Consider the following 14,665-nt stretch of genomic DNA (forward strand, 5'->3'; position numbering starts at 1 on the left):
AAAAGCTTCTCTCATTGTTGCATCAGTAACAGTCTGATAGGCTAATAGTAGCCTATATCACTCACAGGGGCCATTTTTTCTGTGGAACAAGTATTTTTACTTTGCTGCCAACCACCTACTTCTAGGAATTTGAATGCAGGTACTTAAGGTATTACTTCCTGCACTACTGCTAAAAGTAACCATTGTCAAATTGGAGAAGAAAGTAGCCTACCATATTTCCCCTCTGAAATATACTGGAGTAAAAGTATAAAGTAGGCTAGTTCAAAATGGAAATACAAAAATACTTCAACCTAAAGAAGACGGTGATGATGATGGTGTGTGTGTGTGTGTATGTGTGTGTGGGTGTGTGTGTGTGGGAGGAAACTCCTGCCTTGGGAGATCTTTTTGCATAGGCCTTCTCTCTCTCTCTCTCTCTCTATCTCTCTCTCTCTCTCTCTCTCTCTCTCTCTCTCTCTCTCTCTCTCTCTCCCCATTTCCTGCGCGCGGTGACGGTCCTCCCCCTCTCTCAGTGTAAACACACCCATTGATTCCAGTGAGAGAGGAGTGGGAGCGCAAGAGCAGGACCGTCACACAGGAGCAGAGCAGCAGCGCTGGAGGAACGCATCCAAACATCTCATCCTCTACACCAAAGCCCGTTTATTTTAAGCGAGGTCTTTGTATAGATACGTATATTGTTTCGGGATTTGCAGACAGTCTTGCGCGTTATCTGAGGAAAACGGCCTCATCCTCACCGATAATCCGCCAGCTTTTCGGGAAATAACCAAGGAGTTGTTTCACACAACCCCGAGCGCAAGGTTCGCATCGTGGCTCTTTCAGAAGTGGCATGTTCGAGGGATACCGCGGACACAATTGAACTCCTGCTTTCACCCAAAGAGGTAAATTTGACAATAAATCACATCCCTAGCCTATATAGAGGTGACATCTATTATAGCTTATTAACAGATCTTTATATTGTAACAGCATCCCTTTCTGATCACCTGCTGATGGAAAACTCCGGCGCAACAGAAAACAGGCTCATGTGGACAAAAGAAATAGTGTTATCATTCCATTATTGTTATCATTCCTTGATTGTGTCGATATTATGTTATCGCTTGGCTATACTCTACCCAGCGCATTGATTGTAGGCTACTATTTCTTTATTTTCATGAGATCTCCTCTCAGTCCTTTGTGGTCTCTTCGGCATCTTGTCCCTGCATACTCATGCATCCTCGAGATGTTTGACATGGTTTTAAAGGTGTGACACGCTCCTCTTGGTGATAAACGCTATTTTTAAGTGGCATGGCTTTGGTTTAAACACAGTAAAAGATCGCTCAGATGTGTGTGGACAGCTGGGGTGAGTGAGACTATAAATTAGAGATTAAGATGGATGCAGATCAATAGCTGCTGGTGTTTCCTCCTGTTTTGCGTCTTGTTTAATTTTTTTTTCTCTCTTCCCAAGTGGCAGACGCACAGAACTGGCCTATATAAGCCTGGTGTTTACTTTTGAAGTCTCTCCCACCATCCCTCTTCCTGAGTCCATGGTTGACTGTGAACACCTGGCAATGATTTTACACAGACTGCAGCCAGCCAGGCCTCTGATATAAAGTCCAGAGGCGGCATGTGCATGCCTTTTTACTGCGTGCTTTGTGAGTGTGGCATGTATGTGCTTTCCTGTTATGTGCCTATGGATCTGTTTTTCTGTAGAGGGGATGAGGATGACAACTCTCACAGCCATCCAGCCAATCACTCACTCTCCCACTGCTGGCATATTTTCTTCCTCTCAGGGCACGTTGGTGTGAATGTACTGACTCTGTAACTGTAACAGAAAATAGCCTGACAAGTTACAATACAATGAGCACATGATGAAAAATAATAACAATACTAGTTATTAATAAGTAATTGGTTTTAGGGCTGCAACTGAATTTAGTTTTCAATTAATCTAGTGATAATTATTTTGATTTAATAAAAAAAATGTAGCCTAAAGAATTGGGGGAAAATGTCCAATCGCGTCTTCAAACTGCTTGATTTATCCAACCAACAGTTCAAAACCTAAAGTTAGTCAGGTTGCTGTGAGACGTGATAAAGAAAAAGCAGCAAATCCTCACATTTGAGAAGCTGAAGCAGAATGTGAAGCATTTTTGAATAAATGACATGACTTATCAATGATCAAAACTATTTGACGGTTTCAGTGAAGTTATGCTCACAATGAATATGCAAATAACCTTCGCGGTGCTAAATAAACAGTCATGTAATAGATAACACCTATTATCACCAGTAGATGTCAAAGTGGATACATCATCTTATTAGTACTAAAAAATATATTGTATTTTTTTCATCATACAAGTTAAGTCACTTCTAAGTCAGTTCTAAAACCACTAGTAAACCAAGTTGTCATAGCGAAAATGTTGTTAGTTAGTTAGTTAGTTAGTATCTTTCATCTGGCAATAATACAAACTTGTAGTGAGGATTAAAAGAAAGCCATGTTTATTCTTATATAGTGCAGATATAAGACTGATAGTCAGTTACAACCAGTGTTCAAATTGATCATTTTGTCCAACTAAATCCAAAAATATTCAATTAACATTCACAGACCAATGTGATTACAATTATATAGTTGCTGATTAATTTCCTGATGATCAACATCTGATAATTGTTTCAGCAAAGAATGTTTTTAAAAATGTGACATTAATATCGGTCAGACAGTTTTAGTAGTATCAGGAATTTCACGGCAACTCGTCACACTGTAACAATGTCTACTGTGAACAACCAAATTGAAGTAATATGGGTTGCACTAACCTAACCTGTTTTTACATGTGTTGGGTTAATGAGCAGATGGACATTTAGTAGCTTGTAGAATATCATTTTAAACTTTGAAACTATCCAATCATAAAACATCCTTACTGGACAGATGTTGAGGACAAGTACATTTGTAACAAAGGGCACATTCACATTTAAATTACATATAGATGAACACAGGTTTTTCAGGACCTGCAGGTTTAGTTGATAATGCAGGCTTTTAATATGCAAATGATGCAAGTATCTGGTTTGCTGCTCTTCTCTTTGTTCAGCTCTCTCTCCTGCAGTCACTGTGTGTATGTGAACTTATTTTTATAAAATACACCTTAAGTGATGCAGAATTGTTTAAAAAAATTTATTCCTGCTATATGAGCAGATAATTATTATACTGCATAATCTGAAAAAATCACAACTGTCAATTTGTTTGATTGATTTCCTGAAGTGTTTTCTGCCTGTCAGCTACTGGAGGTTATGTTTATTAACATGCTAATTATTAGTATCTGCAAAACCTCTCCAATTTAGTGCCGGATTTATTAGGGCCACTTATTCAAATCAAGCCACTTACAACTCCCAATTAGACATTAAACATGAGCTGCAGTGTGTGTGCGCGTGTGTGTGTGTGTGTGTGTGTGTGTGTGTGTGTGTGTGTGTGTGGGAGGTGACATGCGCAGGTGAAAGAACAAGATATTCTCATTATAGAGTAGCTGAGCCAGAGGCTACAAGCTGACGAGTTGCTAGTTTTGTCAGTGCTGGAATGCAATAAATCCTGTTAAACCAAGGTTGGTTTTGTATTTAATCAGGTTGTGATAAATGAGATCTGAATTATTATGATGAAAAAATAACGTATTTCATAATATGTGAGAATACTTTCAAATGGAATACATTCCACAGGTTGTGTTTCCCCCAATGACAGCTGCAACAAAAAAGCCAACCTGGGGGTAGCAACTGGTTTGGGGAGTTAGTTGAACCGGAATTTAATCATGTCCCTGAAACTTATAAGATGTAATACAGTTCTGTTGAAGCCAAAGGCGTGAGTGACACCGTTTCCTGGAAAGCTGCATTGGTCTTTCCTTTGTACTTACAGGGTTCACATCTGATTGTCTATTCATGAAACAGCATTCTTAGGATTTTGAAACAGATGATGCAACTTAAGGATAATGGAAACTCTCCTCTCCGCAGCTGGGTTGCAGAGGAATCATTTATGACACCTGGGAACTTTTGAACTCTATAAGTCTTGAAGTGGTAATTCTCCAAAAAATCTTCGTCTTCAGAGTCAAACTCGCACCAGCTGTAGGTTTGTAAAACACGTTCTCACTGACAGAGAAACAAATGGCAGCTGTGGTCAGCTTGACTTCAGTCTGTTACAATAGATTACAATTGTGACAAGTTTTCATGGTGTAAAAAACAGTATTGTAGTTCCTCCAAAATAATGATAATAGACAAATACAAAATGTCCGTGTCATGTTATCACTCTCTTTTAAGCTGGTTTTCATACATTTCATACAGTCTTGAAAACTTGAACTTGCAGCTGTTTGCTGTCAATGAGAAAAACAACAAACAACCACCTAACTAAAAAGGCATATTGTGGGTATAAATACGCATTGTTGGTCTTAAGGTTTACTCTTTAGATTAAGCAATCTTCTATCACTCCTTAAATCATTTGGAGATACCTAGAAGATAACTTAAAATATCTGTAAATCTGGTCAAAGAATCTGACAGCTGTGGATTAACTAGGTCAGGGAGGGACTCAGTGCCTCTGAAAACAGCGTGTTGGAGGCTCTTGACATATCTGGAAATTGGGTGGAATGAATGTGAGCTCAGAGCGAGGACAGGGCAAGGACAGTGAAGATGGAAGCTGTGACTTTCTGGAGGGGAGTGGAGTAAATTATGTGCATTACCCAGTGGCTTAAAAGAGTCCTGCTGTCTCTTTCTTTTCTCTTTTCTGAAAGAGCTCTGCAAAGGGACTCTTATTTGTAAATCATGGCATCTTTAAAAGAGGGGGATTAGTGCTGCTTGGGGTTGAAGGTAGAAAAGCCTTGTGGTTTCTGTGAAAAGACAATTGTTATCTACTTGACCTTCATAACTCCCAGGCGTATGTTGTTTCGCGACTTGAAATCTCTGGATCTCTTGCTTAATGTCTCTCAATCTCTTGGGAAGGATTGCATCTTTCGTCATGGTATGAATATTAGGGCTGCAAAATGTCATATTCCAGCATCAAAATCACACCACGTGCCTTTACTGTAGTCATGGCTGAGAATTAGGCAAACTATAACACTTTTCAGTAAATTTAGATGGAGGTTAAATGATAGAAGATACATTCTTATAACACTTACATAATCTAATGTCTTCCCTTAACCTGTGTCTGAACAGCAACAGGCTCCCATATTACTGAAAGCTTGCCTCCTCTTTACGGGAAAGTCATTATTATGATGCTCTCAGGTCTCACAAAAAGTTATTCCCATCGCGAATATAATTGACGTGAGGGTTTAATTTAACAGAGGACTTGTCTCTTGTTGTCTCACTGGCACATCAAGGGCAACCATTTATTGAATTTCAAAAATGATTTGAAATTCTTTAGTTGACGCTGTTTACAAAAGCTGATGATTGTGAATTCATAGACTGAAATACACTAATAATCTAAAAACAACAACAACAACATTTATATTTCTACCCCATATGTGCGAATTTAAAGACAAAATTACTTAGACTAACAAATTACTATAACCCGCACCGTGACAAACTAATTTCCTCAGCAAAACATGTAGAACCTTGTGTAATGCACTTTAAATATAAAATGCACTAAAGAGAGATTTGTCTTGTCTTTACTTTTTCAGGATTCAATGAAAATGTCCGTGTGCGTCCATGAGAACCGAAAATCGCGAGCCAGCACTGGCTCGATGAACATCTACCTGTTCCACAAGTCCTCCTATGCCGATAGTGTCCTCATGCACCTCAACTCGCTGCGGCAGCAACAACTTTTCACAGACGTCCTGCTTCATGCAGGTAGCCGCTCCTTCCCCTGCCATCGGGCCGTGCTGGCTGCCTGCAGCCGCTACTTTGAGGCCATGTTCAGCGGCGGGCTGAGGGAGAGCCAGGCCAGTGAGGTCGACTTCCGTGACTCCATCCACCCGGAGGTTTTAGAGCTCCTGCTGGATTATGCGTACTCATCACGTGTGGTCATCAACGAGGAAAACGCAGAGTCACTATTGGAGGCTGGGGACATGCTAGAGTTTCAGGACATCCGGGATGCCTGTGCTGAATTCCTAGAGAGAAACCTTCACCCAACTAACTGCCTCGGCATGCTGTTGCTGTCTGACGCCCACCAGTGCACCAAGCTGTCAGAGCTCTCCTGGGGCATGTGCCTCAGCAACTTTCCCGCTATTTGCAAGACAGAGGACTTCCTCCAACTGCCCAAAGATATGGTGGTGCAGCTTTTGTCACATGAGGAGCTAGAGACAGAAGATGAGAGACTGGTTTATGAAGCTGCCCTTAACTGGATCAACTATGACCTGGACAAGAGACACTGCCACCTTCCAGAGCTCCTGAGAACGGTCCGCCTGGCCTTGCTGCCTGCCATCTTTCTCATGGAGAACGTTTCTACAGAAGAGCTGATCAACGCAAAGCCCAAGAGCAAGGAGCTCGTGGATGAAGCTATCCGCTGTAAGCTTAAGATCCTGCAAAACGATGGCGTCGTTAACAGCCCGTGTGCTCGACCAAGAAAGACCAGCCATGCCTTATTTCTTCTGGGAGGGCAGACTTTCATGTGCGACAAGTTGTACCTGGTGGACCAGAAAGCCAAAGAGATCATCCCCAAAGCAGACATTCCCAGCCCCAGGAAGGAGTTCAGCGCCTGCGCCATCGGATGTAAGGTGTACATCACTGGTGGGAGAGGCTCAGAGAATGGTGTGTCCAAAGATGTGTGGGTCTACGACACCGTCCAAGAGGAATGGTCAAAGGCAGCACCCATGCTCATTGCCAGGTTTGGCCATGGCTCTGCCGAGCTGAAACACTGCCTCTACGTGGTAGGAGGTCACACGGCAGCAACTGGCTGCCTCCCAGCTTCTCCGTCTGTATCGCTCAAACAGGTGGAACAGTTTGACCCAGTGGCAAACAAGTGGACCATGGTGGCTCCTTTGAGAGAGGGTGTGAGCAATGCAGCAGTGGTCAGCGTCAAGCTCAAGCTCTTTGCCTTTGGAGGAACCAGCGTCACCCACGACAAGCTGCCCAAGGTGCAGTGCTACGATCCGCAGGAGAACCGATGGTCTGTGCCCGCGTCCTGCCCGCAGCCGTGGCGCTACACAGCCGCCGCCGTGCTGGGAAACCAGATCTTCGTCATGGGCGGGGATACAGAGTTCTCAGCATGCTCGGCTTACAAGTTCAGCAGTGACACCTACCAGTGGACTAAAGTGGGCGACGTGACGGCCAAGCGGATGAGCTGCCAGGCTGTGGCATCGGGGAACAAACTGTATGTGGTGGGTGGGTACTTTGGCACACAGCGGTGTAAAACTCTTGACTGCTATGACCCCACGCTGGATGCTTGGAACAGCATCACTACTGTGCCATACTCGCTCATTCCCACTGCTTTCGTCAGCACCTGGAAACATCTGCCTGCTTGAGCCTAAAACCCTCTACCTATACCCTTTACATGAGGTACGTTTCATGTCTCTACAGGTCTTAAGAGTACCACTGCATATGTAAAAAAAGTTGTACAATAGATCTGAAGATCTAGGGCTGTGAATTTAGAACAAAATTAGCTTACCAGACCTCTGTAGCGTGCTCCTCATCACCGCATGAGGCTAGCATCTCACTGTTGGTGGTTTGGTTGCATTGTGGGTAATATAGGCGCCAGGTTATGACAAGGAAGAAGAATGGAATGAAATCTCTATTTCTGCTGCATCGATATCGATTTTTATCGCTAGTGAGTCCGACAATGTTATGGGAGGGTAATGCTAAATCGGTGGAGGTATATATAATGATATATTGGCTGATATTCCATTTGCACACTTCACTTTACATAAACATTGTAACATTTTGGCAGAGAAGCTTCAAATCTGGCAAAGATACAGAGCTCTTTTTTCTAAATACTGACAGTGAGTAAGGAAGAAGAGAGGAAGGAGAACAGAGGAGGGAGGGTGGGTGGGCTGGGGGGATTGATAGGGGCTTGTGTGCGTTAGTTAAGTGAGTTATGTGGCTGTGGGGATGGGCCGAAGGACAGAGAGGGTAATTGAAAGAGAATAGGATACTTTTATTGCTCCTGTGGGGGAAATCCTTCTAAGAGGGAAAAGGGGTCTGCCAATTAGGCAAGCCACACACCAGCAGGCTACACCCTGGCGAGGCTAATCCACTCTCAGTCGCCTTCCTTTTGACGAGGTTATGGTCTTTACGCTGGGTGAGAGGGAAGGCAGCGACTCACGCAGTGTCGGAAACCATTCATCACAGGTTGCAAGTAGAGGTGACTGAGAGAAGTGGCAGCAGAGGAAGTGAGGAGGGAGAGTTGCAGGGCTAGAGAGCCGCCCCTCTGCTCAGTCAGACACCCATTATCCTTGATAGGGGTGGTCTCGCTCTGAAAATGTCCCGTTGAACTCTACAGTCTCTAGCCTCCATCTACAGTATATATTCTTTACCTCATTCTAAGCCTGCTCTCCCGCTCTGATGATAAACAGGCCAGACGCATGTGGAGCATGGGTAGTCAGCTGGCAAAGCTGATCTTTCTGCATGCTGCAGGATCACGATCACATCACATCACACAATCGCTACACCCTACACTGATGCCCCCACACATTTCCTTTTCATTTTGCTGTATTTATTGAAATGGCTGGAGGGGCCACAGCTCCCGAGAAAGCCGAGGAGAGAATTAGAGTGACTCCCCAGCTGTCCAGCACAGCACAGTTTCCCATGTGATAATGCCAGGAAGCAGCTCAGAGCAGCTTCACTGCTGCAACACAGTGATGTTCCTCCTCTCCACAGGATGAAATATTTGTTAAGACTTATTATTCCCTTTCTTTTCAGTGACTCATCTCTGAAAAGGAGAGATTAGACTGAAGGTCTGAACTATCTCTAAGCCAATGCAACACAGTGCTCAGTGAAGTGAAATCCTGCCACTAATTTAATACAGAATTTGTTTTTGGTGTGCGCCTGCCTGTCATGGCAACTGACAGTCTCCTCACTGAGCGAGTTAAAAAGACGAAATGTGGAGGAATGGAAAAGAAAGCTGACTGTTTAGGGATAAAAGGGCAAGGAAGTATGTTAGACCTCACAGAAGGAGATTGTAGCTGTGAGAGAAAGACAAAGTTCCCTCTCAGTTTTTCCCTGGGGAACAAGTCTAACTTGTCTAAGATTTATTTTCCTTGGAAAGCTTTTAGTAGGTACTGACAAAGGATGAATGTTGGTGTTTTTAGATATTTAGAAGTTACTTACACACAAAATGTAACAGAAAACAAATGCAGGGTTTCATTGTTTGCTTGAATGATATAATTAATTGAACTGAGATGCAGCTTTATGGCCAGGAAAATGTTTTTAGGCTACGGGAATATAACTACATTACTAATTAATGAATAACCCAAATTGCAGAATATATGTTGTGTCATATCACAAATTAAGAATATGACTAAACTAGGGAGGCACTCAGAGAGCAGAGACCTCCGCCAAGCCATGCCCTTTCTCACAATGTTAATGCAATGTGAATTTTCCCCAGACTGGAACAAATTTTTCCGATTACTCTGACACCACATTAATGCAGCACAAATGCCCTATCTTGCAACAAAAGTGAAAAATAAGTTGTGTATCTGCCCTGTGATTCAGATCCGCTCCAAAACTGAATGGGTTTTTCCTTGGCCCACGGATGCTACACACTTCCACCAAGTTTAATGAAAATCGTGCCAGTAGTTTTCCGTAATCCATGACAGACATACAAACCAACAAAACCTTCCGGGTGGTAATAATAACTAATGTAGCATCACAACAAACAAAGCAGTCTCTACATACATTTTGGTCTAAAGTAACCTGATCAGCTTCATCGGATTTCCAATTCCCATGGCAATGTGGCAGTATCAATGGTTTCCAGTTAACGACGCATGACATGTGCATAGTGGTAGGGGAATCATTTGACATTTTGGGAAATACGCTTATTTGCTTTCTTGCTGAGAAGAATGCCTGAGAGTGGTGTCAATCTTCTCATCTAACTCTCTGCAAGAAAGCGCATAATCATATTTCCCAAAATGTATATCTACCAACCTTTTCCTTAAAAACATTGTATGTCATTTTTACAAAGTGTTAAGTGTCAGAGCATGTAGTTAAGTGCAGTGAATAAGAAGAGATAGAAAAACTACTCTGATTTATAAGTCCATAAATGTATTTCGCTAAATGCGAACTTGAAACAAACTGAAATCCAGTGCAAGACATTTCTCTCCTACCCAAACTGCTACTGGGTAAAAAGTGCTCGTCAAGGTTTACTTATTCCCTCATCACATGTACGTCCTCTGGCAACGACAGCAAAGTAAAGGACCCACATCCAAACAGAGATAGCTGATGATCTTACGTTCACATTAGACACTAAGGGCTGCCAAGTCTGTAACCATCTGTGCCGTACAGATAAGTACATATTAAGTAAAGGCTTTTAAAAACTGAAAAGGTCAGAGTGAAATTCTAAGAGTAAAACACACTTGGATGTGAAAAGTGTAGTAGGCTGAGGGGGAGGTAAGAAGTTTGACAGAGGGCTGTACTGAGGAAACAGAGTAGGTGGATTCACCAAATCTATTAGTCTAGCAGGAGATACAGAGCTAATACATCATCCATACCTTTACAATGTAAAGTAATGAAAGCAGGAATTAAAATTTCAAAAAGGGTTGTGATTGACCCAGCAGCTTTAAATCTGAGCCTTTTTTTCCTAGCGTATTATTTTCTGTTCCTTTATACTTTAAATAATTAAAAAGTCCCCTTTAAACTGTTGAGCGTTGTTTGCTTACAGGCATCTTATTTGCCTGTTTAACAAGTTATTCTTTTCCCTCCCTCAGATTTCCCTGTTTTGCATCATCTACTGGACTCCAACTGTGAAGAAGCACACGTTATCTTCCTCTAAAAGAGACGCAAAGCAGTGATGTACAGACACCCGCATTCATCTTGATGTTGCAAAGATGCAGAAACTGGACAAAAGCTGGATACTTTACTGGAATGATGTCTACTCTCATTTCCAAAAAGGACGCTGAGGCCTAACAGGGCAGTAGCTTACGCAAACAAACCAAACAAACTGCTGCTTGTTTTATGAGGCACAAACTCCAACCTTGTGTACATCTGGCATATGCTTTCATGCTGCCATACGAGGACTGCAAACATATCACACAACCTGCATTTTTCCCATTTAGTCATGACAGGCTTGTGAGAATGTGCATTGATGTTTTTCTCTATGATAAAAAAAAGTTAGAAAAAATATTCTCTTTTCATCGAGGCTGCAGTGTATAGCATGATGGATGTTCTATTTACATTGAGGAAGGGAGAATGCAATTGATTGGTGTGCTATAGGAAAAAAAAAACTCAGTTTAACTTAATATAGCCGATTTATAAAAGGCACAATGAAGGAGCAAATCACTTCTTTCTCTTCTCTAATAAGCTCTTTTGTTTTTTCCCCCTTGTATCTTTTATTTTCTTCTTTCAAAGCCGGGCTTCTAACAGCTCTGACACAGAAACAGACCTTTGAGTGTTCCTCTTATGAAGGCTTTGGCAGTTTGCCGTCACTGAATGCCACGAGGTGTTGACGAACCAACACCAGCTGAGGTTGAGGAGGATGGAGGGGATCTGTGCGTTGCCGGTGGGGGTCGAGGTGCCTCGGGGTCACAAACTTACATGTTTGCTGTTTCGCAGCTACGCATCAACACCCGCTGAACGCCGGTTAACTAACCCACTATACACAGGGGCGGTATTCAGAGTTAGGATCCATCCATCGCTTCAGAAAGAACACTGTCACATTCAGCTGTACACTTAATGCTGTAAAAGACCGGCTGTGCTTCTTTTATTCTGATAAAAGCAGTTGCTCGCTTGCTGAGTCATGGCTGAACCCTTTCTAGAGCATGTCCACTCATAGTGATTCAGTAAAACTGGCATGAACTCTTCTCTGTGGTCACAGAAATCTTGTCACCTTAACCTAAACTGAGAATGAATCAGTTTCGTTTTAAACTTGCTGCAATCTAGGCTTAATTTATATGACAATGATTACTCTGTTCTGTTAATATGTTTAATCCTATTTATTTCTTCTCTGCCTGCATTCTTATGTGAACGTATCTTTCGGGTTATGTCATGCATGGCCAGGTGTTGTGTTTTATCTGATCTCAGTTGGGCTACATTTTGCACAATTCAGTCTTTCCCAGGAGGAACTTTAAATTCTTTCAAAAGAGACAGAGGTTAACCTCTCACAGAGTATTGATGGAAGGGGAAGAATGGCTCGGATTACTGGTGATGTGAAGCATTTCAGGCCACAGGGTCGCTGTCCCGATAAAAAGACTGAATGGTGTTGAAAGAAATTCTATTTTGACCTCTGATAGATTCTCTTCAAGCTCTCACCTGGGTCCAGACCTGTCTTAAATAGACCCGTCAGGGTCCAAACTGTACTAACAAAACATGAAAATCTGAATGATAAAAACAGATAAGGCTGCTGGAACGGTGCGGTATGCGACCCAGTAACTAACCTTGACATGGTTAAGAATGCAACAGTCTTTGCAGCTGTCCTTGGGGCAGCTGGAGGACTGTCACATGTGCTATCTTGGCTCTTCGAGGTGTTAACCCACAGTCTTCTTTACCATTGGGTTGAGAAAGAGTTCCAGAGAATCCAGTAAGCTGTGCATTGATAAGGGCAGAAACCGCAGTGCTTTTCACCGTAGTGTCAATGATGCACCTAAAAAAAGGAAGAAAGAAAACCTTGCAAGTTCTGAAAGACCAAAAAGAGAGAATGTCTTAAACACTTGCATATGAAATCCTTGATAACTCTAATCAGTGTTTTGTCTGTATGTCTGTCTATGTGACCTGAACATTGACGTTTTACAACTGAATATTAATGAAATCATTGAATTTCAATGTGTTTTGGTGGAATATGTATATATTTTTTCAAATGTCCTCCCTTGTGGATTCATGAAACAAATCAAGTCTGTGGGGATCAATTGGTAAACAGCTTTGTAAATTCCTGCTCAGCTCCTTAAGCCACCCACAAGTTCATCCTTTTATTGGCAATTTTAAGGACTTCAGTGGAGAACCTTGGGGCTCCACGACCTCCTCCAAACACTGAACACAAAGCTTTTGGCCCCACCAATCAGATAGGAGCATTTTTTCCCCATAGAACGCAAGTTTCCCTGGCAACAGCGAGTAATGAATTCCCCTTCAATTTGCACCTAATTGCTGAGTGGCATTTCCCATTTCTACTCTTGCCCTCCGCTTTTCCTCTGTTTTGTCTGGATATCCAGCTGGCTCAGATAGGAGCACAGTATCTTGCTTCACATAATGATGTAAATTAGACAGAAAAAAGACACACTGTCAATGTGCATCGGTTTCATTTTTTCTTTGTCATGTAAGAGTTTAATTTCTATTTTTTATGGCATTATTTTGTACGTTTTTTTCACAATGTGAAATTCATGGCTAATAAACATAAGAGTTTTTTCCTCTTGACTGTAAAGCATTGTGTCTTTGTCTTCTTCAGTGTGGAGATCATTTAGAAGGGAAAAGCAGCTTCAGCACAGCATAAGGTGCCTTTTCATGACTGCATGTTTCGCATATTTAGGCAGCTTTGGAGTGAACACAGCAGCCAAAGTGTCCTGAGGTATTTAAGGCAGTATATCATGCGTGTAGCTTTTGTTCTGTGGAGGAGGGACTGAAATCATCTTATCTGTGCCTCTGGCTTCTAAGCTTCCCGCACAAGAACAGGCAAAACAGCCAGATACTTTCCCTTTTCTCTGTCAAGTCACCTTGGCAATGGCAACCTTTATCTGCAAACTGTGGGGGCTGGAGGAGAACATGAAATCTTAAAAAGCACCCCTCTCTCTATTCTCCTCCCTCCCTCCCTGACCTGCCTCCCCTCACACTTCCTGCGCCCCCTCTCATACTTTTCATCAGTGAAATGCATTGCAAAGTGGTTTGCCATATTTGCTCCTGCGTTCGACGCTCCCTGGTTTATAACAAGTCCAACATCCCATTAGTGAGTGACTGCAGAGCACACTGCCACTCGCTGCATTCCTTCAGCTCTCAGGAGTCTTTTCACTGTTTACATTCTTGCCTGACAAGACTGCTGACCGGTGACTTGAGGTTGAGTAACACCAGTTTTACTGGATCCAGACCCTCATGCATTTACAAACAACATACACCCATATACTGGGGAAAGCTTGATATATAAATAAGCTTTCTTTTCTCTGTCACAATATGCGCTGACATGTTGTTATGAGCTGGTGAATATCTTATCTACATCATTTCAAGATAACTTGTCACAAGATGATTTTTCTCAGACACTCTCTGGCTGAGAACCAGCCCAGAAAAAGAGGGGTTAACATTCAAGGTGAACTGTGGGAGCTCTGTGTGTGGGAGGCCCCTCAGTGCCCCTGTGTGATCCAACAGTCCCCCCATTAATCAAGACAGGAAGTTGAATTTCCTGTCCGCCAGGAAGTAGGTCCCCCCCCCCCCCAGAACATACCACTGATGGCTCAACCCTTCAACACTGTGAATCCTTTGGGTGCTGTTAGCTTATGCAGAGCTTGGCTGAACAGACTATGAAGTCTAGTATTTTGTGTGGGCAGTCTGTATGTGTGGCTGACTGTGATAAAAACAATGTACCTACATGTCACCGTCCCCTGGCAACACAGGCATTAGCCGCGACTCAGTCATGCAAGTGTGCACTCACACATTTTCCAATACATTTAAA

General features: G+C 42.6%; 1 protein-coding gene across 1 annotated transcript; it reads left to right on the forward strand.

The window, feature by feature from the left end:
• The first annotated feature begins 549 nt into the window (after nt 1-549).
• enc1 (ectodermal-neural cortex 1) lies at nt 550-13,429 on the forward strand. Its single transcript, XM_028601883.1, has 3 exons — nt 550-875; nt 5,610-7,425; nt 10,788-13,429. The coding sequence occupies exon 2, from the start codon at nt 5,616-5,618 to the stop codon at nt 7,389-7,391; it is 1,776 nt and encodes a 591-aa protein (XP_028457684.1). The 5' UTR covers nt 550-875; nt 5,610-5,615; the 3' UTR covers nt 7,392-7,425; nt 10,788-13,429.
• Nucleotides 13,430-14,665: the final 1,236 nt, after the last annotated feature.

This window comes from Perca flavescens, chromosome 16, assembly GCF_004354835.1.
Source record: "Perca flavescens isolate YP-PL-M2 chromosome 16, PFLA_1.0, whole genome shotgun sequence".
NCBI lineage: Eukaryota > Metazoa > Chordata > Actinopteri > Perciformes > Percidae > Perca > Perca flavescens.